Source organism: Plecotus auritus (assembly GCF_963455305.1).
Source record: "Plecotus auritus genome assembly, chromosome: 6".
In the NCBI taxonomy this organism is placed as follows: Eukaryota; Metazoa; Chordata; class Mammalia; order Chiroptera; family Vespertilionidae; genus Plecotus; species Plecotus auritus.
In genome coordinates, this window is record NC_137773.1 from 41,587,156 (window position 1) to 41,614,518 (window position 27,363).

At 39.4% G+C, this 27,363-nt stretch overlaps 1 protein-coding gene across 2 annotated transcripts in view; it reads left to right on the forward strand.

Annotated features, from left to right (window-relative positions):
* The window catches only part of AFG2A (AFG2 AAA ATPase homolog A), a 256,818-nt gene that overhangs the window by 40,447 nt on the left and 189,008 nt on the right, over positions 1–27,363 (forward strand). For both annotated transcript variants that reach the window (XM_080674407.1, XM_080674408.1), the window contains 2 exons: positions 1,677–1,831; positions 22,983–23,192. In XM_080674407.1, the coding sequence (XP_080530533.1) occupies positions 1,677–1,831; positions 22,983–23,192 (365 nt within the window). The remainder of the gene's footprint in view (positions 1–1,676; positions 1,832–22,982; positions 23,193–27,363) is intronic.

A 27,363-nucleotide genomic window follows, 5' to 3' on the forward strand; every position in this document is an offset into this window, starting at 1 on the left:
AAGAAAATATGTAAATACTCAGGCGGATTAAAATCAGATAGCAGTTGAGATTATAGCCATGGTTTTTGAGTTGGCAGATGAATCGGTTTGAAATTCGTGAGCCTGGCCTCTGGCCAGGCTGGGTGCGGAACACTTGCATCATTGCAGGCTGGGCTGAGGGACACTCTCTCCCCCCACCCCCTATGCACGAATTTCGTGCACCGGGCCTCTAGTGTATCCTTTTAAAAAGCATATATTTTCTGCTCTTTCCAAACCCCTTCTTCAAGTGAAAATGATTGGTCTCCTTTATTATCAAACATTGTGCTTACATGACATAAGTGTGGCTGGAAAATTATTAGATCACTTCTCTTGTTTCAGTTTTTAGTATCTCAGTACTGGTATAAGTAAGGTGTCTGGTCTAAATTAGAAATATTGACAAGTATTGCCATATAGTTATTTGGGACATGAAGAACAGTAAGATTCTTGTGGTGTTTTGAGTACTTCCATTTATAGAAGATTTTTTTAGAAACTGCTTAAATTCTTTCAGGCCACCAAGGGGATATTGAATACAACACAGCACCTTATTACTGAAGTTTTATTTAGTTAGTTTTCTATGCTATTGCACCATTTAGCTAAAAAGAATGTTGGGCAGCAAAACAACCTAATTTAACATAAACTTTTATTTTTGTGTCAAGAGCTCTGAACTGTGAGATTTTTAAAAATATATATATTTTTATTGATTTCAGAGAGGAAGGAAGAGGAAGAGAGAGATAGAAACATCCATAATGAGAGAGAATCATGGATCGGCTGTCCCCTGCAAGTCCCCCACTGGGGATCGAGCCCACAACTTGGGCATGTGCCCCTGACCGGAATTGAACCTGGGACCCTTCAGTTCACAGGCTGATGCTCTATCCGCTGAGCCAAACCAGCTAGGGCAGAAGGGTCTGAGATTTTTACCCTACTTGCAAACTAACAAGTTTCACAAGTGCTTGCAGAAGACACAGTATTCCTGGTCATTGTCAAAGGACAGAATATTACTGATAGCAGCAGAAGTAGCCTGAGCAGCGGAATTTGCACCAGTTCCTCGAACCTCAATTTTCACAGAATGACACAGAGAGAGGGCTGGGTGACAGCCCCTAGCATCCCCTTACAGGTCTCTTCCATCCTATAATGGAACATAACACTGAAGCCTGGCTTCCTCTTGAATTCCAAAAGTACATTTCTAACCTGCCAACTAAGTACTTCCTTTCAGATGTTCTGCCAATACCTTACCAAACTTGTAGCTCTGGTTGGAATATATTGACAAGAAGTTCTGAAGCAAAATATATGTTATTATTTTAATATTTTATCCTGTTAAAGGAAATTCTCCAAACAGATTATTTTGATGAACCGTTATGGTCTTTTTTATGTATATTGTTTTATTTTATTTCACAATTGTAAAGTATCTGTCTTTTCCTATTTCATATCAGTTTGTTGCATTTTCCCTACCAAACTAAGCACGTGGAGTTTTGCCTTTATCACCCACATTCTTCCATATTCTTCTCCACCCTCCCACCCCCATATATACACACAAGCACAACACATTTGAAATGCTAAAATATGCATGAGGTTTTGGGTTGTTATTACTTTTAATGATAATGGTTCAGTCTGTATTTATGGGATAAAAGATAAATACTGTGTTAATTTTCTCTTTGTAGGTCTCAATGCCTTGCGGAGAGTCCTGAAGAAACAGCCTAACCTCCCTGACAGCAAGGTGGCTGCATTGGTGAAGATTACTCTGAATGATTTCTTGCAGGGAATGAATGACGTCAGGCCCAGTGCCATGAGGGAGGTTGCAGTTGATGTCCCAAGTGTAAGTCATTTGTATCCCCCATGCAAGCCACACTGTTTGAATTCAACTCTGAAAGAAACTGAGACTCCAGGGAAACTACCTTCCTAGGCTAAACTTTAAAAAAATGTTTTTTAATTGAAATTTTTGTGGGGGTATTTGTAGATTCAGTACAGTTCTAAACAATACTATAGGGAGATCCTGTGTATTGTTTACCAAGTTTCTCCTGGTGGTAACATCTGCAAAAAGTAGAGTATGTTATCACAAGCAGGATATTTATAATGTCATAATCACTGATCTTTTTTTTTTTTTTAATATATTTTATTGATTTTTTACAGAGAGGAAGGGAGAAGAATAGAGAGTTAGAAACATTGATGAGAGAGAAACATCGATCAGCTGCCTCCTGCACACCTCCTATTGGGGATGTGCCCGCAACCAAGATACATGCCCTTGACCGGAATCGAACCTGGGACCCTTCAGTCTGCAGGCTGACGCTCTATCCACTGAGCCAAACTGGTTAAGGTGTAATCACTGATCTTATTCAGATTGTCCCAGAGTTACTTGTATTCGTTTATGTGTGTGTACGCACATGTGTATATTTACACCTATGCAGTTTTATTACATGTAAAGATTGTGCATCTTGCCAGAATCGAGATGCTAAAAAGTTCCACCACCACAGTGGTCCCCTGCTTTGCCCTTTTACTAGTATAATAATCACACCCACCTTGTTTCTACACCCATCTCTAAACTGTTGTCATTTCAGAAATGTTATATTAATCGAATTATATAGTATAGAGCAGTTCGAGATTAGGTTGTTTCACTTAATATAATTCCCTGGAGATGCATCCAAATTGTTATGTGTATCAATAGTTTGTTCCTTTCTATTGCTGAGTAGTAGTCTGTGGTATATGTACCGTAGTTTAACCACTCACCTGTTTGTTAAAGGATATCTGGGCTGTTTCCATTTTGGGGCTATTATGAATAAGGCTGCTATGAACATTCTTGTACAGGTTTTATGTGAATTTAAGTTTTCATTCCTCTGGAATAAATGCCCAAGAGTGCAGTTGCTGGGTAGTATACTAATTGCATGCTTATTTTATCAGAAAATGTCATCTAGGCTAATTTCAGAACAAAAATATCTTCTAGTTATGATGCCTTCTACTAATGATGCCTGATGGATTGTGGGGTCCTTTTACATTTAGTTTTATCATAGATAGTCTTTGCAAAGTTCTCAATCCAATCACCACAAGGGCAAGAAGTTACCTTTTCTGTGTGGATCATCTGTTACGTCCTCTGTGTCCCAAGTGGGCCTATTATATTAATACTAGAGGCCTGATGCACTAAGATTCGTGCAAGAATAGGCCTTCCTTCCCCTGGCTGCTGGCACCCGGGACCCGGGCCTTCGCTCTGGCCACTGCCTTCCTCCTACGCTCTGGCCTGGAGCCTCCTTCTGCCTTCGCGTGCTACCCAGAGGCCCGGAGCAGCCGGGGTGGGGTGGAACACCTGCGTTGTCGCCATGGCCCAGCCACCTCCATCTTTGTCACGTCAATTTGCATATTCCCTCTTTATTGGCTGTGGGCGCTGCCATCTTTGTCATGAAGTGATGGTCAATTTGCATATTCCGTCTTTATTAGATAGAACTAGGAGCCCAGCACGTGATTTGAAATCGTGCGGCGCCGCCCACCCTTGAGTTGATGGTCTGGCTCTGCCTTGCTCCCCAGGCCCTACAGCAGCCATGGCTGCTGCCGGTCCGGCCCTGCCTCGCTCCCCGGGCCCTGCAGCAGCCGCGGTTGCTGCTGGTCCGGCCCTGTCTCCCTCTCTGGCCCTTGAAGCAGCCCCGGCCGCTGCTGATCAGGCCCTCCCCCAGCACAGTTGCACGGAGGCCCCTGCCGCCCTGCCCCTGACGCTGTGTGCGCAACTTCCTCCTGTCTGGTTGACCCGTTATGGCGTCCCGGTTAATTAGCATATTTCTCTATTATATATAGATATAGATTTCTGGAAAATGAACATTGAAACAAAGCATTGGTAGTATTGCGGTAGAGGATGGGCCATTAAGCTTGCCTGAACTGTGTCTCTGTGCTGCGCAAGGAAAGTTAACAGATTACTTTCTATCAGTTTTAGGAGAGTTCTGATAGAAGAGTGGAATTTTGGACTGTTCTTTCCTTTTGCCTCTATAATATCACACCATTTAAATTTCTCTTTTGAGGTAGTCCTGTTGCTGCTGAGACACTCTTGTAAAAGCTCTAACATTACAGCTATTTGAAAACTTAGAGCCTTGTTAGAGAGTCAGATGTAATTTTGAACCATTTGCCTCATTGTGTATAGATGTGTTAATATTCACAGTTTTCTTGGTCATTAACATTTTTTTAATCATAAGCTACAAAATAAAAGACTCAAAAGATAGCAAGTCAACAGAATAGGCTGTGGAACCGTATAGTGAGAAGAAATCAGTGGATTTTTTTTACTTTTAAAAGTGACCATTCCTTGAAAAAATGTGTTTTATGGTCAAATAGAGGCCCGGTGCATGAAATTCGTGCACTTGGGGGGTCCCTCAGCCTGGTCTGCGCCCTCTCACAGTCCGGGAGCCCTTGGGGGATGTCTGACTGACGGCTTAGGCCTGCTTCCCCCAGGCCTAAGCCATCAGTCGGACATCCCCCAAGGGGTCTTTAGCGCTGCCGCGGAGGCAGAAGAGGCTCCCGCCACCACCACTGCGTTCGCCATCTGTGAGCCCGGCTTCTGGCTGAGCAGCACTCCCCCTGTGTGAGCGCACTAATCACCAGGGGGCAGCTCCTGCATTGACCATCTGCCTCCTGGTGGTCAGTGCGCATCATAGCGACCGGTCGTTCTGCTGTTCGGTTGATTTGCATATTAGCCTTTATTATATGGGACTAGAGGCTCAGGGCATGAAATTTGCGCATGGGGTTGTGTTCCTCAGCCTGGCCTGTGCCCTCTCACAATCTGGGACCCCTCGTGGGGATGTCTGATCCCCATGGGGATTGGGCCTAAACTGGAAGTCGGACATCCCTCTTGCAATCTGGGATGCTGCATGCACCAGTGACCATACTTTTCATACAGGTGAAAGGCATCTTGCTGTTGTGTGGGCAGCTACATTTTTTTTGCTTTGATTATAAAAAGTAGTACATAACATGATCCTTCTGAGACAGCAGTACCATTTCCCCCATCTTATGGGTAGAAAAACTGAAGCAGAGAGAAATTAAGCAATTGGCTTTGCCACACAGTTATAAGTGTCAGAATCAGGGCTGACCACAAAATGTGCAAGCCAGAGTCCATGCATGTCATCACTGCATCCTGTTTTTTCAGTGTTAAGAGTTGCCTTGCCAGGTTTTAATTTTTAAATCTAAGAGACTGTTCCCAATATATAGGGTAGGGTCCCTAAGCCTGGTTGGCGATCAGGGCCAATCTATGGGGCGATCGGGGGTCCCCCCAACCCTTGCTGTCACCAGTCGCCTCCCTCTGCGGGGCAACCGGTGGGTGGGGCGATCGAGGGGCCCCCGTTGGTACCTTCCTTGGCCGGCAGCCTGGCGCTGCCCGCTTGCTGGCCCCGACTGGGGACAGCTTCTGCGTTGAGCGTCTGCCCCCTGGTGGTCAGTGCACATCATAGTGACCGGTAGTTCTGCTGTTTGGTCAATTTGCATATTAGGATCTTATTATATAGGATAAGTTTAGGAAATGCTGGTATAAATAAAATCAACTGTATTTCTTTGCTGCAGGATTTCTCAGTCTTTTGATATAGAGACTAAAGTGTCAAAAGAGCTGTTATGGATACTTATTTGACCATGGACTATGTGGAGCAGGGACTTGTGCATTTTGCAGTGTGGTAGATTGCTAAAAATGACCACAAATTCTGCCCATCACTGTGTGTTTGCCCTTTGTACTATAACTTTGTAGTACCTGTCATAAAAGAGATAAAGTTTTTTCTCTTTTGAATCTGTACTTGGCCATGTAACTTGCTTTGGCCAATAGGATATTCACAGTCATGATGCAAGCAAGCTTGAAAGCACTTGGGGCTTGCCAGCTCTTGCTGCTCTTTGAGACCCTGCATTAGCCATGTGAAGAAATCTGTACTCGCTTCCTGGGGGATGAGAGATCATGTGGAGCAGAGACAAGCCCTCCTACCTGAGATCCCCTTAGTCCAGCCATCCACCCAATTGTCAGACATGTTACCATGTTAGACTATCCCACCCCAATCGAAGTTTGCCCATACCAGAACCCCATTAAACCCTCAGAATTGTCAGAAATAATATGTCTGTTGTTTTAGCCACTAAAAGCTAAGTGATACACTTGTTAACTTAAAGAACACAATTATTTTGTAAACAGTGCCCAAAAGATGGGAACATCCCCAGGGCCTAGTTTAGGCTACTTTAGGCTACTTACTGTGGTTTTGAATTCTTTTTGAAACATTTTTAAATTTACTTACTGAACTTACAGCCTACCTTTGGGGTTTTTCAGAAGCTCTGTAGGAGAACATGCTAATTTAGTAAGAATAATTTGACAAATAGGGTTATGAAATAGTGAATGGTTAATGTTGGGTTAGTAGAAACTTTTCATTTCTTTGGAATTTATGGTCTAAAGTTTGGGCACATTGGTATGAATACTTTTATTTGCAGTATTTATCTTAATTTTATTGGCTACTGTTGCATAGTATAATGGGTCAGGTAGATGCCTAACCATAAAATGCCACATGTGAAAATTTCAGATGATAGGGTTATAAATCAACTACACCATCCAAAAACACTTTAGTTTAAAAAAAACTTTAGGAACTAGGGAAACATACAGTGAAGTTTTAAACTTCAAGTTGCTGCCAGTGGAGAATGTGTTTAAACAGTGGCTGTCAGCTCTTGGACCTGCTGAACTGATTTATTCATCGCAGGAACTGGTACTATAACTGCATTTTTAATTGAGCTAATGAAAGATTTTTTCCTTTATTTTCTTTTGATACAGTATTTACAATCCATGGACTGGTGCCATTTTCCATTTGGCACTTTATGGTTTGGCATGGGGCCATGGTGTCCTGTGATGTTACTCATGAGCTCCAGCGTGGTTAGCCCTGGTCAAAGGACTTTCTTATATTGCTTTTTATGCTCACTTCAGATTGTAAAATTTCCTGAGAAGTCAACATTTCTATAATTGGATTCCTAAACTTCACCTTCTGATTTCTGGCTACTATATCTACAAAAATATCTCCAAATTATTTCTGCAGAATGTTTAATGCTTATTTTGCTATAGAAAACCTGTTTCAAGTAGCTATTTAATTGTGAACATTTTTTAATAGTAAATTGAGCATTCAACATCTTTTGAGAAAAGATTTTAGTGTGTGAAATTAAAACCTTGAAATCACACTTGCCTATTTATATTTAAGTTTGAAAGAAATGTTTTAAGATGGGAATGTTGCCAGTTATAATATAATACATTATTAATTTTAGGAGACCATAAGTGTTAGCCACTTACTTAAATTAATGGTTCCTTTTTTTTTTTTTTGGACATTCTGAAATGGTGATTATACCAGTTGGTGTATTAAAAGTCAAATGCATTTTACAATTAGTTGGTGATTAAAGTCAAATGTATTTCTTTACCACAAGAATTCCTAGAATCTTTGAATATTCTAATATGTATTGTGAAAGTTCAATTTTTCACTCAGAGATAACAACTTAATATTTTGTTATAGTTCCTATAGATTTTAAAGATTTTTTTCTGTGTATAATGGTATTTTAGTATAGGATATAATTTTATATTCTGCTTTTTTTCACTTAAAATTATATGGTAAATATTTTATTTTAAAATTTATTGGCTAATATCTTTTTAATGACCAAATAATAGACTTAGTTGGATAAACCGTAATTTGTTTTACCCTTCCATTCTCAAATATTTAGGTTTTTTGTTTTTCTCTAAAATGGTTATAAACATGATTTGTGTCCAAACTGCATTTATGATTCCTAGTAGTTGAATTACCAGACTAAAATATCTGCTTTTTTAAAGCTAAGTTGTTGTTTTTTTTCCAAAAAGATTGCTCTAATTTACTAGTATAATTGTGTGATAAAATTTTTAAATTACAAAGAGCTTAAACCAAACCTTATTTTATTGTCACTTTAGTCCTTTTTTTTTTTTTTTTTTTGTACTCTACTACAGTTTATTTTCTTGACTGAAAAGATCCTCTTTATTATTATGAGGAACGCCGTGGCAGGTTTGGCTCCGGATAGAGCGTTGGCCTGCAGACCGGAAGGTCCCGGGTTGGATTCCGGTCAAGGGCACATACCTCGTACCTGGGTTTCAGGCTCCTCCCGGTCCCTGGTCAGGGCACGTGCAGGAGGCAACCAATTGATGTGTTTCTCTCACATCAATGTTTCTCTCTGTCTTTCTGTCTCCCTTCCACTCTCTCTAAAACAAAACAAAACACAAAACATAAAGAAAACAAGACAAAATTATTATCAGGAATAATACTGGATAATTTTAAGATGCATAGAGATTTTAAAAAGAAAATGAAAAATAACTGTAATATCTTCTCCTTCCTATAAAAATGTTCAATTTTAGCAAAAGGGTATAGCTTGATGATTTTTAAAAAAAATATATTTTATTGATATTTTACAGAGAGGAAGGGAGAGGGATAGAGAGCTAGAAACATCGATGAGAGAGAAACATCGATCAGCTGCCTCCTGCACACCTCCCACTGGGGATGTGCCCGCAACCAAGGTACATGCCCTTGACTGGAATTGAACCCGGGACCCTTCAGTCCGCAGGCCGACGCTCTATCCACTGAGCCAAACCGGTTTCGGCAGCTTGATGATTTTTTAAATGGATTTTAAGTTTTATGAGAGCAGAGGTTCTTTTTATTTTTATCCTTAGTATGTAGCATATGACTAGCACATAAGAGATGTCCAATCAATATCCAATCAATATTTGTTGAATGAATGAGTGAATATAATTTTTCATGGAAAAATGTATTAGCTGGTCCATTTCAGATATATCTGAAAAAGTATGTCATTTTTCTTTTACACCAAAATACAATATACTTGGTTATTACCCACATTCTTTATATTTTTCATATTTTATAAAGCAGTTTATTTCTGTAGTGAATTTTGATCCTTACTGTTTATTCAATGAATATAACATTTTTGGAATTAAGATGCCTGTAATAGTGCTAAGCTGTCTACTCTGGAAGGATATAGAATAGTCCTTTATATTTTCTGCAGAAACATGTTATTTCCTTAATCTATTAAAAATTCTCATTAAGGTAAAGAAAAAAATATGCTTTCATTATGTGGTATTTTTACATTATTATTGTATTTACACCCTAGCAATTATTACTGATAAATAGCAATCTTAACCAAATATATACCAATTAATTGTCATCAAGCTTAATTCATTTATGAATCTTAACCTCCCCTTCCCGACCTCCAGGCTTTCCTTATTTCATTTTATGTAGTTTTGAGTAGCCCTTATTATTTGGAAATAATCCATCTTTATACTTGTGATACTGCCTTTGAATTACAGTTTTCAGAATTTAAGACACTTGTTTCAGAATAAGCTAAAAGCCAATAAAAAGATGGGGCTTTACTTTCATGTGAACCTATGACTTCTTTTGCAAACGGAGCCTCAGGACTGACTGTATAGCCCCAAACCCCTTTGTAAACTTGGGTCCAGGTAAAACTTCCAAGTAGTCAGCAGTCACATTGAATGTATACCACATGTCATTAGTTAAACTAACACTCCTTATTACTCCCATTTTAGAAAGTAGCAAACTTTTTAATTATATGAATAATCAAAAGGCTTTCTGTTTCACTAATTACATATTCAAAATTTACTGGTGTATTTTCATTTGGCACCTTTTCAGATGAGAGGAGTTCATCAGAATGTGACAAGCCAGTTGAATTTCATAGGATGAGCTCATTAGCATTACTTTTCTGGTGCAGAGATTTGAGTTAAATAGTTTAATTGACCATAATTACAGTTCACTCTTCATGTACCCTCGGGATAATTAGAAAGAATTTATTTGAGTTTCTGTATTTTAAAAACAGCACTGTATTCTATATTTTCTTTGTTTTTTTTCAGATTCAAAGGATTGAGGGTTTCTGTGATGCTTTCCTAAACAACAGATTGCTTTTTTTGGAATAGATAGTACAACCTGTGGAAATTCTATTAATTCCACATTGGTTCTTGGCAGGGCTTTTGAAATCAGTTTCTTTTGATTTGGGTTCTTGTTGTCTAGACAGAAGAGTGTCTTCTATCACTCCCAAGATCCCAGTCTTCCCTGCCAACTTCTCTTGTACATTTTTATAGTTTTAAGTAATAACAATTGAACAGGAAAGCACATTTGGGAAAGTAGATTACTTTTAACCAGGAAATACTCTGTGCCAAAATCAAGACTGTAGTTTTAGCCTTATTACATATTTTAGAAGTTTAACTCTTTGGTTCCACTTTTCTTTTTATACCTTACTTTTCTCAGACTTCTTTTATAGGAGCAGAAACAAAAGTTGGTGGAAGAATCACCATTTTCTGTTCTCAGCTCTGATCCTGGTTAACTTTGGTGAAATCAAACACTTCCTTTTAAATATAAACGGCAAACTCTTAATTTGTGGTTTTTTATGGGTGTCTTTTGACTTTATAAATAATGTTGAGGAAATTTTTAATAATGCTGCACTTGTGTAGTTGATCAGAACTCAATAAAACTTGCTGAGTGTTTGCTAAAAACATATTTTCCTTTGGAGCAAAGGAGATTATTGGTAGGGTTAATGTGGTTCTTTGTGGCACTACACTTCTTCATATCCCCTTCTACAGGAATGGGGAAATTGCACACTCATCTGATCTCACCTGTTAGTCCTTGTGTCCCAATACTTCTTAGAGTGATATTTCCAAGAGAAATTACTGACCTGGCTTAAAAGCCATCAGTATCACTACCTGTTGATCATCTCTAAGATGAAGTGTAAGCTTTTTTTTTTTTTTATCTTTTTTTAAAAAAATAAATCTTTATTGTTCAGATTATTACAGTTGTTTCTCCTATTTCTCCCCATAGCTCCCCTCCACCTGGTTCCCATCCCACCCTCTGCCCTTACCTCCCCCCACTGTCCTCATCCATAGGTGTATGATTTTTGTTCAGTCTCTTCCCGTACCTCCCACTCCCCTTTCCCCCTGAGAATTATCAATCCACTCCCATTCTATGCCCCTGATTCTATTATTCATCAGTTTATTCTGTTCCTCAGATTTTTAATTCACTTGATTTTTAGATTCACTTGTTGATAGATATGTATTTGTTGTTCATAATTTTTATCTTTACTTTTTTCTTCTTTTTACTCTTCTTAAAGAATACCTTTCAGCATTTTATATAATACTGGTTTGGCAGTGATGAACTCCTTTAGCTTTTTCTTATCTGTGAAGCTCTTTATCTGACCTTCAATTCTGAATGATAACTTTGCTGGGTAGAGTAATCTTGGTTGTAGGTTCTTGCTATTCATCACTTTGAATATTTCTTGTCACTCCCTTCTGGCCTCTATAGTTTCTGCCGAGAAATCAGCTGACAGTCGTATGGGTGCTCCCTTGTAGGTAATTAACTGTTTTTCTCTTGCTGCTTTTAATATTCTCTCTTTGTCTTTTGCTCTTGGCATTTTAATTATGATGTGTCTTGGTGTGGTCCTCTTTGGATTCCTTTTGTTTGGGGTTCTGTGTGCTTCCTGGACTTGTAAGTCTATTTCTTTCACCAGGTGGAGGAAGTTTTCAGTCATTATTTCTTCAAATAGGTTTTCAGTATCTTGCTCTCTCCCTTCTTCTGGCACCCCCATAATTTGGATGTTGGTATGCTTGAAGTTGTCCCAGAGGCTTCTTACACTATCTTCAACTTTTTGGATTCTTTTTTCTTTTTGCTTTCCCGGTTGAGTGTTTTTTGCTTCTTTGAATTTCAAATCTTTGACTTGATTCTTGCATTCCTCTAGTCTGCTGTTGGGTCTCTGTATAATCTTTTTTATTTCAGTCAGTGTATGTTTAATTTCTAGTTGGTCCTTTTTCATATCCTCGAGGATCTTGTTAAATTTATCGGCCTTTTCTAGGAAATTCTTGAAAAACCTTATAACCGTGGTTTTGAACTCTATATCCAGTCATTCATTTTCCTCCATTTCTTTTGTTTGTGATCTGTTTCTTTGTCTCTTCATTTTTGCTGCTTCCCTGAGTTGGTAGGGTGGCTTTGTGTGCTAGGTGCCCTATATGGCCCAGTGGGTCGGCCTCCCAGTTACCTGAGGTGGATACTTTTGGTGCACCCCTTTGTGGACTGTGTGGACAGCCTTGTTGTAGTTAAGTCTTAATTGTTGTTGGTGTCGCTGGGAGGAATTGACCTCCAGGCCAATTGGCTGTGGGGACCCGCTGTGTCTATAATGGAAGAACTGCTGTGCTGGAGACACGCTTATGGGGCAGGACTTGTTTCAGTGGGGCTTTGGTGCTCACTGAATCTGCCTCTTGAATGTGTCACTTATGGATGTGAGGAGTTGAAATCTGGTGTTGTCTCACACTGATCACTAGATACACTAGCTTCTGGATCTCCAATGGGGTGCAGGTCAGCTACTGTCTGAGGCCACCCAGCAGGCACTACAGCGAGAACTACAGTTTTCTCCTCTTTGCTTGGGGTTTGGAGGTTTTGGAGCTGTCTGACCAGAGCTGCAGTTTGTTAGGTTAAGCTGCGATAGATCAGGCCATTTATATGCAAAAGCCGCTGTGTGGAGCTTGGGTGGGTTTGTAGATTGTGCAGCGTGGGGTCTCAGGGAGTCACTAGGCTAGGGCGTGGCAGAGTCTTAGGGAGTCACTAGGCTAGGGCGTGGCAAACAGCGATGGCTGCCAGTTTCCAAGTCCCCGAGTCCCTGTGGCCTGCGCCCCAGTGCAGTAAACAATGATTTCTGGGTGCACCTCTGCAAGAAAGTCACCCTCCCTTTCCGACCCGATGGCAGACAGTCCAGCTTCTCCCTGTAGGAGTTTGGGTCCCCCGCGTCTCCCCAGAAACTGGAGTTCAGAGTAATTGGGAGCTTGTCTCCCTTCGGGTTGAAAAAAGCAGTGCACCCAGTCGTCCGCCTCCAGCCCGATTTGCACACCTCCATACCTCAGCTTTTCAGCGCTTGTGCACGTCTCAATGCTCTTTTCTCTTTCCTTCTAGTTGTAGAACTTCCACTCAGCCAGCTTTCCCGTGGTTCTGGGTGATAGATGTTTTGTCTTTTAGTTGTAGTTTTGAAATTGTTGTGCGAGGCAGCAGTTTAGGTGTTTACCTATGCCGCCATCTTGGTTTCTCTCCGAAGTCTAAGCTTTTTAAAGTTGCTATTCTTAACCTGGCTCATTCCTCTTTCACTTTCATCTTACATTAGTATTGTTAAACCATTCTGTTTGTGGAGGTGGCACTAAGTCAGACTGGACCTGGGTTCAGCAACCTCGGTTCTTGAGTTCTGGCTTGGAAAGGATTCAGCGCCAAGATTCAAACTGTAAGAGTACATCCTATATAATAAAGAGGTAATATGCTAATTAGACCAAACAGCAGAACAACTGTCTGGACGACTTTCCGGATGAAGCTGGGGCTGCAAGGGCCAAGCCCCTTGCACGAATTTCATGCAACGGTCCGCTCGTCTATACTAATAAAGGAGTAATATGCTAAATAGACTGGGAGACCTCCCGGAGACCTTCCGGACCTCCTTCCGGACAACGCCAGGGGCTTGGCCAGCCTGCAAACCACCACCAAATGGCCCTCAGCCCCTCGCCCAGGCCGGCCATGCTCCCCAGCAGAGACCCTCACCCTGAAGGGGTTATGGCCAGCCTGAAAACAGCCCTCAGCCCCTCACCCAGGCCAGCCATGCTCCCCAGCAGTGACCCTCACCCTGAAGAGGGTGTGACCAGCCTGAAAATGGCCCTCACCCAGGCCAGCCACACCCCCCTAGTGGAGAACCTTACCCTGAAGGGGGTGTGGCCAGCCTGAAAACGGCCATCAGCCCCTCTCCCAGGCTGGCCACACCCCCCCCCCCAGCGGGGACCCTCACCCCGATGGGAGCGTGGTCAGCCAGCCTGCAAACCACCCCAGAACCCTTGCCCAGGCTGGCCCTACCCCCCAAGGGGATCCCCACCCTGATCCGTGACCTTCTTTAGGGCAGACCAGCTGGCCCCCACCCATGCACCAGGCCTCTAGCTATACTAATAAAAGGGTAATATGCTAATTAGACCAGGAGACCTTCTGGATGTCCCTTTGGACAAAGCCATGGTGGCGGGGCCGAGGCAGAGGTGGTTAGGGGCTATCAGGCCTGGAGAGGAGGGCAGTTGGGGGCAAGCAGGCTGGCGGGGGTGAGGGAGCAGTTGGGAGCGAGCAGGCTGGCGGGGGGGGCAGTTGGAGGAGAGCAGGCCGGCAGGGTGGAGGCAGTTGGCGGCTATCAGACCGGCAAGGGGGGGCAGTTGGGGGTGAGAAGGCAGGCGGGGGGGGGGGGGAAGTTGGGGGTGAGCAGGCCGGCAGGAAGAGTGGTTAGGGGCGATCAGTCAGGCAGGCAGGTGAGCGGTTAGGAGCCAGCGGTCCCGGATTGTGAGACGGATGTCCGAGTGTGGTTTAGGCCCGATCGCAGAGGATTGGGCCTAAACCGGCAGTCGGACATCCCCTGAGGGGTCCCAGATTGGAGAGGGTGCAGGCTGGGCTGAGGGACACCCACCCCCCCCTGCCCCCCTCCCCCATGCACGAATTTCGTGCACTGGGCTACTAGTTTATTTATAAAATCACAAAGGTAGAAGAAGTAATTTGTAGAAGAAATGGGCTTAGGAAGCAAGTTATAGAAGTAAAGAAAGGGCTCTTGAAGCTTGGGAGTGAGGAAGCTAATGGTAATGTGCCTGGAGGGAGGGAGAGCACACTGGTCCTGAGGTCAGCATTGGTGTAGCTTGTCTAGTTTTGCTACTTTTCTGGACCTGGAGCTGAAATACAGCTGAGGCCTAGTTGTTATCTCTAGGGAGGCAAGGTTAGGGGGTCCAAACTGGATGCCCAGCCATATACTAGGGGAGGAAGGTCACTCTGGTGATGAGGTCGCACCCAACAATTGTTCTTTGCTAGGCATCCAGGGCTTTTCACCCTGGTGACCTTCTGTATCTAGCCCATTGCCCCAGGTAAACTTACCTGGTCAAACTGGTACAGCATAGCCCAATGCCTCAGGCATACAAAAATACTCTTAATCAGGTGCAATATTTAAAAGGCCCGGAGATTATTTCCCAGATGCCTGACAAGGGCCACTCCTAAAGTCTGGCCTTTCTTTGGAATGGGCAGGGTTTGAGTAACCCAGGCCTTCTGAATCAAACCTTTCTTGAAAACTATCACCTTACTAAACTCCATACTATTTGGATTTTATTAGTTTTCCCCTAATATCCTTTGTCTAATTAAGGATTCCACCTAGGCCATCACATTACATTTAGCTATCTGTCTCCTTAGAATTCTCTGAGCTGTGACAGTGTTTCTTACTCTTATTAGTTTTTTAATGGCCTTGACAGTTTTGAGGTTTGCTGGTCAGGTCTGTTGTAGAATGTCCCTCAATTTGACTTTGGCTGTTTTTATTATGGTTAGTCTGGAATTATGGGGTTTGGAGAGGAAAACCACAGAGGTGGAGTCCATTCCCATCAGAGCTTAACAAGGTTATAATATTAAATTTGAACCTTTAATTATCTAATTTAAAAAATTTCCAGCCCCTCATTGAGTACTTAACCAGAATTTAGGCTGATGTGTGGCCTACATGCAAAATTTATTCTCAGTGGCTCTTAATCATGTTTAATCTACAACCTTCCTCTTTTCAGTGGTGTCAAGATCTCTAATGTCCACAACTTTAAATTTATCTAGAGATAGTAGGGAAAGGTAGCCAGGATGTAGAACAGTAACCCATCAAGTGATGGATCAGGGAAGCTAAAACAGATCCCTTTTACCAGATTAGAATCTGGAATAAAAGGTAGTCAGGTCCCCAAGTATGATTGCTATTATTTTCATATGCATCTCTTCCCCAAGATGAACTAAAGGTAAGTATTAGGGGCTCCAAATGGTTCAGCCTCATTCATTCTCTTCAATTGCCTTACTCCCACTCAGTGTTCATGTCCCTGCAAATGTCAGATTGTCTAGAAAGCTGTACCCTTCAAGCCTGTAGTATGCTCTTGTAGTGTCCTGTATTTTTTTCTAGTTTTAAAATTAAGTAATTACGAATATATTTGTTTAATGTCTGCCTCTCCTTCCAGACTGTAAGCTCCACGATATAGAGGCATTCTTTATCCCTCACTTTGTACATATCTGAGTGAGTGCGTAAATGAGTAGGTGAATGAATATTTGATATTAAAACCTCTATCAACTACAGCTATAGGAGTCGGATCTCTTGTTGATACCTGTAATACCTGAAGCCCCATACTTATCAGAAGTTATAAAAGATCAAAGTTAGACAACTTTTACCCCAGGATAGTTAATTTTTGCTCAACAATCTACCACCTAGGCTTGCACAGTTCTTGAGACTTTCTTGACCTTTCTCAGTGAATATGCTTATGATAAATGTCTAATTTCTCTAGGCAACTTCTTCCTCCACAATTTTCTTTTAGCATCGTCTTTCAGGCCTGATTCTTAGGCTGAAAATCCTAGCTATTACATGTAGCACATTTAGCATCCAGGTACAAGTTTAATTATGGTATAAGGAAAAAACTTTTGTTCTTTTTCTAAATATTGACCATTATTAAGACTGTGCTGTAAGAATTGTTTCTGAAATCTCCTTTATTCTTTGTCAGGGCGTTCTCCTTATACCTCTGCTCTCAACAAAACATCAGTGACAATCCTCTTTCCCCAGCATGTTGGCTCTCTGGCCAGCGTTAGTTATTCGCCCATTTGGGAACTTCCTTTCTGGTCTGTATCTCAAGATACAGAGTCAGAACTACTTAAGAATTTACTTAACATGAGTTGCTCAGCTTTCTGACAGAGAGAGTGGCCTCTTCTCTTTGCCTCCTATTTAACAAAAATTTGGAGCATCTCTATGGCCAGTCTTGGCAGGAGAGGATTTTTCTTTCTGTATATGCAAATATTTATTGTCAACTAACCATCAGAGGAAATAGAGGAAAGGGTTTGAATTTACACCCCAATTATTTGGACATATATGGGCTAGAAAATGTCATGCAAGGCATGTGTATGTCCTTGTATGCTTTCACATGTTGGTGACACTTTTCACTAGTTCTGAGCCTGCTGCTATGTTGCTAACTCTCCTAGTTTTCTCATCTCATGTCCTACCAGGCTGTCCCCCTGTCATTTCTACCCTTCTGCTGCTTTCTTTTGAAGATAATACAGAGAAGTATAAGTCTGCCCATTAATTTATCCCTCTACCAAACCTTGAGCATCTGTAATGTACGAGGCACTATGTTGGGAAGGTCCTGGTGATACATACTTTTAGAACACAGAGCCTTTTCATTTGATGATCATTCACACATACCATAAATTTCCAAAAAGAAATAATCAGAACAAAATTTATTTAAAAATTTTTACTATTTAAAACAATTTTTCTGGGCCTTTTATATGTTTTATTTCAGTTTGGGGGCATTTGGTCATGTATTACCTATGGTTGATTTAAAATTCACTTGAGGAATGTGTTGCTTCTTTAGCACCTGGGAGTGGTGGCCAATCAGTAGAATTCCCTGTTTCTTTCCTCTGTTCTTAAATTCTTCATTTCCTTTATCCACATTCCTTTATCTTTTCCCAGTTCTGCTGTGCCATAGTAAGAATGGTAGGGGTTAATAAGCAGTTTCTTAAATAATCAATGCATTTTCGGCTGATCACAGCTGCATTTCATAAATTAGAAAAAATATGAAATATTTTAATGAGATATAAAGAATTTTTAGGTGAAGCTTTATGTCATTTTCATGATGTGAGTTTTAATTTCTTTTTTCAATTACTGCTGTTTTTCTTTTTTTTTTTCGTTCTTGTTTAAAGCTTCCATTTTTTAACAGCTTTTTTTTTTTTTTTCCCCTGTACTTGTTCATCTGGCAAAAGTAGTTTTTTAAAAGCTCATTTTGGAAATGGTTAACCATTTTAAGGCTGAATTAACCATTTTAAGTTTGTGATCTTAGGGAAGCTTGTTTAGATAATAATATATGTGTAGATAAGGTTTGACTTCATACATAGCCAGCTCTCTGAGAACAGCTTATAGTAAGTTTGATGGTAATATAGTGATATTTTAGAAATTAAGTTCAGGTTTCAATATAATAATTAAACTGATTATGAAACATTTGTCTTTAAGCTGATCATGTTTTCCATTTTCCTTGAGGTATGTGCTTTTTTTTTTTTTTTTACTTGAATAGTTCCTCTTTTTTATCTTAATGTTTTGTTTCTTATAAATTAGGAATTAATAGGAACATCTGGCTTTCATAGTTTTTTTTTTTTTTAATGTTTTATTGAGGTGCTTAATATGATTTATTAAAGAATAAGGTCACCCAGATCAGCGGCAATTTGCAATTAGTGGGGAAGTTTTGTTGTACAGTTTCTTACATTGTTTCTTATCTACTTTTTTAGCTCTTTGTGTTCTTACCTGTGACATTGTTATGCAAAATAGAAGGGAAACGGGCAGAGGGGAAAAGCTGAGTCCAGAGAGAAAAGAAAAGGACAAAACAGCACACTCAGCCCCTCCCATCCTCTGTGCAGGGTACTGCTCCATGTTTTTACTTGCCTCATGTCCCACCCACTTACCTTGACTTTTCAGACTCCTCATGTAGTTGGGGTTTGAGTTTTGAATAAAGTTTTTATTTTTAATCAATTGGGGGTTGGCGGTGTAGATGGTTTTTGGCCCTATAGTAGAACTGGAACTTTGACTTGTTTCTTAAAAATTCTCCACAGAATACATTTTTAAAGCATAGGGGAAAATACTTGTCTTTTCACTATATAAAGCTAAAGGCTTTCACTTATTTTCAATTAGATCTAAGAACACATTTGAACACTGCTGCTCCCTAATTTTGCTTTTTCTCCATTAAAGAAGCACCTGGAAATCTTTTGCTTGTTTTTCCTTTTGGATCTTGGAGGTTGGATTTTCTCAACTTACTTCTTTCTGCTTTATGTAGTATCTTTAGAAATTTGGTATGCTTATGATTTCAAAACAAAATCAATGTACTTTAAACATTTGAATTGTTAAAAAGCTAGTGTATGGCCCAGCAGAGAATTTGGAACAGGTGCCAACACACTTGCTGCTGCCTGGCTTCTTGTCCTTATGTTGGAACTTGTTAGCATGAAAGAACAAAATGTAAAGTACTCTTTGTTGCAATATTTTCTATGAAAATAACACTTTAAAAAGAATTTTTGTTTCTGGCAGTGTAAAACTTGGCACCTAGCAAATAAGAGGACTCACAGATATATAAAGACACTGTCAGCCCCTCTGGAGCTACTGAATTCCTCCCTCATAGTAATTCTCCCAATGTCTGCAATCCAGTTCATTAATTTTTATTTTGTCCCCTTGGAACTTGTCTATAAAAGTTTGTGGTTTTTTGTGTGTTTTTTTTGTTTTTGTTTTTTAACCTGATCATCAGGTCTTTTAGCTTCCATGAGTGTGTAGTTTGAGTTGATTTTTTTGTGTGTATTGTTGGATTCTTGTCCAGAAAGTACTATAAGATGTTGGAGGTGCGGGGTCGTTTTCCTTGGGAAATTTATCTCACTGCTCTGTCTCTGCTTGTTTGACAGCTGTTCCTTTATTTCTAACTTTATTACTAATTCAAAGCGTTATAAAGCCATGTGTGAGCAGCTGTTCACTGTTTCATTAGGACAAAATAAGAAAGGACCCAACTATTAGGAGTGATTTAGGTTAGGTTGTAGAAATAATTTTCTGGCAGTTATGATATAGTGTAACTTAGTAAAAAGAGAGAGTTGTAGAATTTTTTAAAAAGAGCATAAAATAGTATTTGTTGAAAGATGAGAGGAGTTGAAAGATGAAATACTGACTGAAGATGGGATAGTGAACCAACTAGTTTTGAATTCCTGTTCTAGTTCTAGGATTTTATGATTTCATGCTGGTGTTTATTCTTTTACAGACTAACTTTTCCCATGACTTTCTGTGTTTAAGACTCTTCCGTGCAATTGTAAGCTTTTTAAGCTGATTTATATTTATTTTTTAGTTGATATCTTAGCTATAGAAAAACTTCATTTATTTGGCATCCAGGTGCTGAATTAAAATTTAAAACTTGTTTGCTTTTAGTTAAAGAAATGTAATAATCAGACAAAGGGAAAAAGAATAGAAAAATTTGGTAATTAAATATTGAGCATGGAACCACAAATGTGATGGCTTAATCCTTATCTTTTGTCACTAGTCCTTCAGAATATAACTATTATAATCATGTTTCAGACCTTTAAATAAAATAATACCTAGTATTTATTAAACAGGTACTGTGTGCCTGGCTAAAAGTGCAGCTAATTTAACAGATAGTGTACTGTTTAATTCTCACAATAATCCTGGGAATTGTATGAATATGAAAAATGTATGAATATAAAATTGTGAATACATTATGATGTCATTGAAAACACAGCCACACGTGTGCGCACATGTATTTGAAAGGCTGGAAGGTATTAACAATGGTTACTTTTAGGTGTTGGGAAAACAGATAATTCTTCTGTTGTCCTTTATAATTTCTTATATGCTGTATTTATTATATATCAATTATCTTTATAATCATATGAGGTGGGAATTGCTACTATTATTTTCACATTCTAACATGTTGGCCATGTCTTACATATGTGCAACAATTTCCAAAATGCTATCCTCACCACCTCACATATTTAGGAACTGTAAAACCATTTTAAATATTTTTAGTAGTTTTTGCATTAATTTGTGCAAAGATATTTTATGTCTTTAGACAAAGTCTATGTCTTTTAGGCTACTTTTCTTATTTCTCTCTAGATTACAAAATTTTGAGAATATTATCTCACTCATCCTTGTGCCTTTACAGTTCCTAAGTCAAGTCCAGCACATAGAAGATATTTCTCTTAAAGTTTATTTATTTTACTCATAAATTCCAACTAGTGCAATAATTGAAAACAAATTCCTTAATTTCCAAACATTTTTTGTTTTTGTCTTTTAAGGTAACTCAATTACACAGCTGCCCAAAGTCTGAGTCCTGGCTGTCACCCTTCATTCCATATTCTTTTTCACTACCTCTCCAAATCTAATTATTGTTAAAATGGATGAAGTGGTTGGGAAAATAAACTGGCATTGTGCATCAAGAGACCTTAAAAATGCCCATGCCTTTTAATCCAATAATTCTTACTTCATAAAATAAATGCCAGGAAAGCAATTTAGAAAAAAATTACATGATCTCAGGATTATGGTTGGTAATACAGCATTCTCCTGGTTCTGTGGACAAAAAACCATACCATGCAAATTCATTTAGGAAAAGTAATCTTTTTGTGATATTAACAAAAAAACAAAACCCTTCTGTTTTCTTGGATTTGTAGATTGTTTTCTGACCTTTCTTCTTTTTCCTTTCCTCTTGCCTCTTAAATGCAGGTGGTGCCCAATACCCACATCCCTGTTCTCATGGTTGGCAATTTTAATGGATCTCATGGATTCTTTTGTTTGTATGTAGAGATTTCTGAAATCTGACATTCCAGGCCTATCCTCTTTACAGAGCTCAATTTGTGATGCTTACATTCCAAATACTCAGTTTTCATATTTTGAATATCATTCATTTAACTGTAAAAAAAAAAATCTATCTTGTTTATTTTTCCTCCTGAAGATCATTTTTCTGTGGTCCGTATTCTATCAATCTGTCTTGACAACTTTTCTTTTCAATTCTTCCTCTTTCTTATTCCACCCTCAGAACCCTCCACTGTAGACCTGCATTGTCTTTATGGCGTATCTTCATTATCTACAGGTGATCACCTTAGTTTAAGCCTCTTTTTTTGTTTTTAAGGATGTTTGTGGTCAGTCTGTAATTGGTCTCCCTGCACACTCTATCCTCTAATGAATTTTGTCAGAGAATCTTCCTGATGCACAGATCAGACCACATCACTTTCTAGATTAAAACCTTCAAAGACTTCTTATGTGAATAAAGAGATTCTTGAACTCCTTCATCTAGTCTTCAAGGTCCTCTACTACTATATATCCTCAATTTAACTTTTCTAATTTTACTTCCCGCCCTCAAATTTTTTTTCTCTTACCCTTGTCAGACTTCCTTCTGAGTCTTTCATCATATTTTCACATTTCCAGATCTCATCCAGGCTTCAAGAGTTGAATTTCAGATTTGCTTTCTAACTGGAAGGAATCTTTCCTTCCCGGGACTCCCAAAGGCCTTTTCTGTTTCTTTGCTATTGTGCTTAGGACCCTTTCCATTGTACTATGGCTATTTCTGTGCATGTTACTGGTAGTTGCTAAGTTCTTTAAAGTCTATTCATGTTTTATTTTTCTATTTCCTAATTAGTTCTTAATGCGTATTAAGTAAATAATATGTAAGGAGCTCTCTTGTTTGGGGGGTATTTCATATTTGAGGAAAAGGAACAAAAATTTGAGGATATTTCATTAGTGCCAGACAGAAAAGATTATATATTCCATAAGTACTTACAGAAATAGATTTTCAAGTATTTGCTGAAAAAGAAAGAAAAGAAATTAGATGTATAGATAAGACTTTGGGTCACTGACACAAACCATTTGCAGACAGATGAAATCTAATTTTAAAAGCTATCTAGAATAGAAAATAGCAGTGTGTTCAATCATTTAAGCAGTTATTTATATAAGATTCGCAAGCAGAATCATTTTGTTTTTCTGTAGTATTTCTATAATATGCAGATTACATTTTATGTACTTTTTTTAAAAATATATTTTATTGATATTTTACAGAGAGGAAGGGAGAGGGATAGAGAGTTAGAAACATCGATGAGAGAGAAACATCGATCAGCTGCCTCCTGCACACCTCCCACTGGGGATGTGCCTGCAACCAAGGTATGTGCCCTTGACTGGAATTGAACCTGGGACCCTTCAGTCCGCAGGCTGACGCTCTATCCACTGAGCCAAACCGGTTTCGGCCATTTTATGTACTTTTAATTAATCTTGATATTGTTGGAATTTCTTTTCTGATCCTCCTGATTTTCAAATGGTCTATTCCTTCTCTTGTACTTCTTTTGTTGATCTTTTTTTTAAAGTTCTCTGTTTGTCCTGGCAAACTTATGTTTAGAACATGTTCTGTTTTGCAGGTATCCTGGTCAGATATTGGAGGACTGGAAAATATCAAACTGAAATTGAAACAGGCTGTGGAATGGCCCTTGAAACATCCAGAGTCTTTCACCCGAATGGGTGTTCAGCCACCTAAAGGAGTTCTTCTGTATGGGCCACCTGGATGCTCTAAAACGATGATTGCAAAGGCTTTGGCCAATGAAAGTGGACTGAATTTCCTAGCAATAAAGGTATGACATTAAGTTTTTAAATTGATACTTTCTATTCTAGCCCTCTTAAAACCCATCTTCTCATTCCTGCCCTTCAGAGAACATGAGAAGGCAACTTAAGGAGTAGCTGATTTTCATTTGAGTTTGATGGCAATGTAGAATAGGGAGATGAGAGATAAGTAAATTAGTTTCATCAGCATAATCAGGTGGACAATAGAAGACTGCTTTATTTAGTTTCTTGATTCTCAGTATTTCTTATACTCATGTGTAATAGAAACCAGTCTTTTTTAGTTTTTACATTTTTAAATTGTACTGCATCACTTTTGCTCATCTAAGACTTAATTATAAATAAATACTAGAAGCCTGGTGAACGAAATTCATGCACAGGTGCGGTCCCTAGGCCTGGCCGGCGATCAAAGCACGAGCAATCTAGTGTAGAAGGGCAGGTCCCAGCTGACCTCTGGGCCCTGTGCAGCACCTGGGCTCCGGGCCCCAGCGCGCCTCCCACCCTGAGTCATTGGGCCCGGCGGTGGCCCCGCCCCCCACTGCTGGTTGCTGTCTGCCGGGTGATTGGGCCCCCACTCACACCTGCCTTGGCCTGGCACTGTCCGCTCACCTGCTCTACCATCCTGCCATGGTCCCGCTCTCATCAGGGCCCATCAGGGCCGGCAGCACCTCCACTGCTGCCCACTGCCAGCACTGCGTTGCCGACACCTGCCATGTTCCACGCCGCCCCCTGGTGGTCATCACATGTGTGAGCTGTCGAACTCCCGGTCGAGGGGACAATTTGCATATTAGGCTTTTCTATAGGATGATTGTGAATTTGATATTTACATACATAGAATTTTCAAAGAAACCAGATACTTTATTTGGTAAAACTAGATTCCTTAAAAAAAACTTTTGCAATCAGAATGTATGTACATTCTACTCTGAATCACACACACACACACACACACACACACATTTGTTCTGCCTTGTCCTATTACTTGGGATAGATAATCCTATTTGATATATAGTTTTACATTTACTTTAGAACCAGATATTAATTTTTATGAAATGCAATTACGTATCCAGTTACTAAATATACATACATAAAATCTTAAATCCATTTCTGTGGACTTTACCACAAAATCATGTATTTAAATATTTTAAGTAGCAAATTCATTTCAGAAGAGGTACATGATAATGTTTTTTTTGTTTTGTTTTTTAAATATATTTTTATTGATTTCAGAATATACAGGAGAGGGAGAGAGAGATAGAAATATCTATGATGAATAAGAATCGTTGATTGGCTGCCTCCTGCACTCCCCCTACTGGGAATTGACCCCACAACTCAGGCCTGTGCCCTGACCAGGAATCAAAACGTGACCTCCTGGTTCATAGGTTGACACTCAGCCGCTGAGCCACACTGGCCAGGTACGTGATAATGTTTTGGAAAACAAACAAAAAAAGGATAATGTTTTGATATCACCAGAGACATTTTTAATAACAAAATACACTTTCTGTCTCAGAACATTGAAATCCTTGGCAGCTTGAAAGGATAAGACTTATTTTACTTTTCTTAAAATATTTTGTGGAGTGATATTTAGATATGTTTAACCTATTTACTTTTAAAGCATCATTATCTTCACAATCCCTTCTGTTTGCATACTTACCTTTCTTTGTGTGGAAGATACTGGATCATGAAGATTTGGGGAGGAGACCATGTGATGCTGAATCACAACCAGTTTTCAATGTTGGAGTGATGAATTATTTTGAAATTTCCAGTTGCTTTTTCTGTGGTTCCTGCCCTCCTACCTTGTGGTAGTGGACATGGCCATTTTACTGACATTTTCTACTCTTTCTGTCACCTTCATTTTTCTATGCCTACTTTGTCATGTAATTGCACAATTACATATGATAAACTTTGAATTTTTCTTGTCTATTCAAAACCTGAACCTTATTTTATAAGGACTTAGCTCATAGTTATTTGCACTTGAATCTCACTTTTTCATGACCTAACATAACATTCCAGATGCTACCAGGACTGCTTTCTGGCCTATTCTGGCCTATATTTACTACTATTTTTGAATATGAAATTTTTCATAACTTTAGATAGTTTGACTTTTGTCTTTTTTCAATGTGAGAAAATGATTCAAAGTGTTCTTTGAAAGGTTTATCTTGGATACTGTTCATGTAAAATAACCATGTGTTCAGCTTTTTGCTTGTTTAATTTATTTATTTACTAGAGGCTCAGTGCATGAATTCGTGCACCAGTGGGGTCCCTTGGCCTGGCCTGTGGGATCGGGCTGAAACTGGCTCTCTGACATCCCCTGAGGGGTTCCAGATTGCAAGGAGTTGCAGGCCAGGCTGAGGGACCCCACCGGTGCACAATCAGGGCTGGGGAGAGATGTGGGAGGTTGGCCAGCCGGGGAGGGACTGCGGGAGGGCTCCAGGGCATGCCTGGCCCATCTCGCTTAGTCCGGATCGGCCGACCCCAGCAGCAAGCTAACCTACCAGTCAGAGCATCTGCCCCCTGGTAGTTAGTGCACATCATAGTGAGCGGTTGAGCGGCCTTAGCACATCATTAGCATATTACACTTTGATTGGTTGAACAGCATATCGGTCGACCAGACATTTAGCATATTAGGCTTTTATTATATAGGATTTGAGAGAGTGAGACAGAGAGTGAGAAATATTGGTTTTGTTGTTCCACTTTTTTATACATTCATTGATTACTTTTTGTATGTGCCCTGACGGAGGATCAAACCCACAACCTTGGCGTATTGGGACAATGCTCTAACCCCGCAGTTGCCGACCTTTTGGACCTCACGGACCACCAGTGGTCAGCGGACCACTGGTTGGTGACTGCTGCTCTAACCAATTGAGCTACCCAGCCATACGTGTTCAGCTTTTTAATTAAGTTTTTAATTCTTTTAGGTCACACACACAAAAGGTAAGTGATGTTAAGAAATTTTCTTAATTTGAGTTCATACTTGCTTTTAGATTAACATATTCTACTTACAATTTTTGTTTAATGTGGATTTTTATTCAGTGTAGAGTTTAGTGTAGTTCCACAGTATTATTTTTAAATTTGGTTGGAGGACATATTTAATGAATATGGGTGTTCATTTTTTCAGTTTTCCTATATGCTTAAATTTTTCAAAAGTAAAAGCTGAAACATGAAAAACTAATTTGCTTTTCTTAGCATTTTCATTGTTCCTTTCATCTTGGTCTGATTTTGTGAGAAGAGTTAAAGTAGCTTTGTCATATAACTTACGTATGAGATGAAGTAAAAACATTTGGGAATTCACATTGTATTATTTCTAGTTTTATCTTTCTATGAGGAAAAAGTTGCCTTTTGGCTCCAACATACGCGTTTGTTTCCTAAGTGTTTTCAGTGTTATAATTTAAGTGTGAGCTTCAAACAAGTCTTATACATTTTTAAAGTGATCAGAAAAAAGTAGGTCGACAGAGGGATTTTATAGCTAGTTGGGAAACACAAGTGTTTTAATACATTGAAAGGAGAAGCTCCCTAATACTTTTCGCAGTGATAATTATCTTTAATTCCCAAGTTAAAAAATTGAAAGACTTTAAACATTTCTTTCTCTGAAATGAAAGTACCCTTTAGCTTCCTCTGTGCATCTTTTCTACACAGTGATTAAATGATATACACTCTACTGAGAGTTAAGACTTCACGTTGGCCAATTGTCTGGGTTCTTAACATCCTTTGGCATCTATATGTGTTTTTGTGCGGACTAGTACTTGACATATGCTTTAGTTTTAGTTTGTCATCTGGGTCAATTATGTAAAAATATTTTCCAGTTGAAATTTCCTCTCTGCTTCTCTCTTGCTTTTGTCTGGAGTGCTACAATAGATTAATTACCTTGGTATAGTTGGGCTGCTTTACTTTTATGAACAACTGTTTCTGATTCTGGAAGAAGGGTGGTTAGGTCTCTGACAGGGATTTTCAGCAAGTCTTTTATTAACTGTATTGGTGAGTAAAATAATGTAATGAACTTAGCGTATCCTTGACTTTTGAGGAGATTTTCTTCTGATACCTGTCTCAGAGAGGAATTTTACAAAATACATCCTATGTTCAGGAAAATCTGTATTTTAGTCAAAGCAGTGCACAATTTAAAGTAATTGATTTTCTTTATTTAACCAGATCCCCTATCATTCTGTTATCAAAGATACAAGATAAACTGAACTT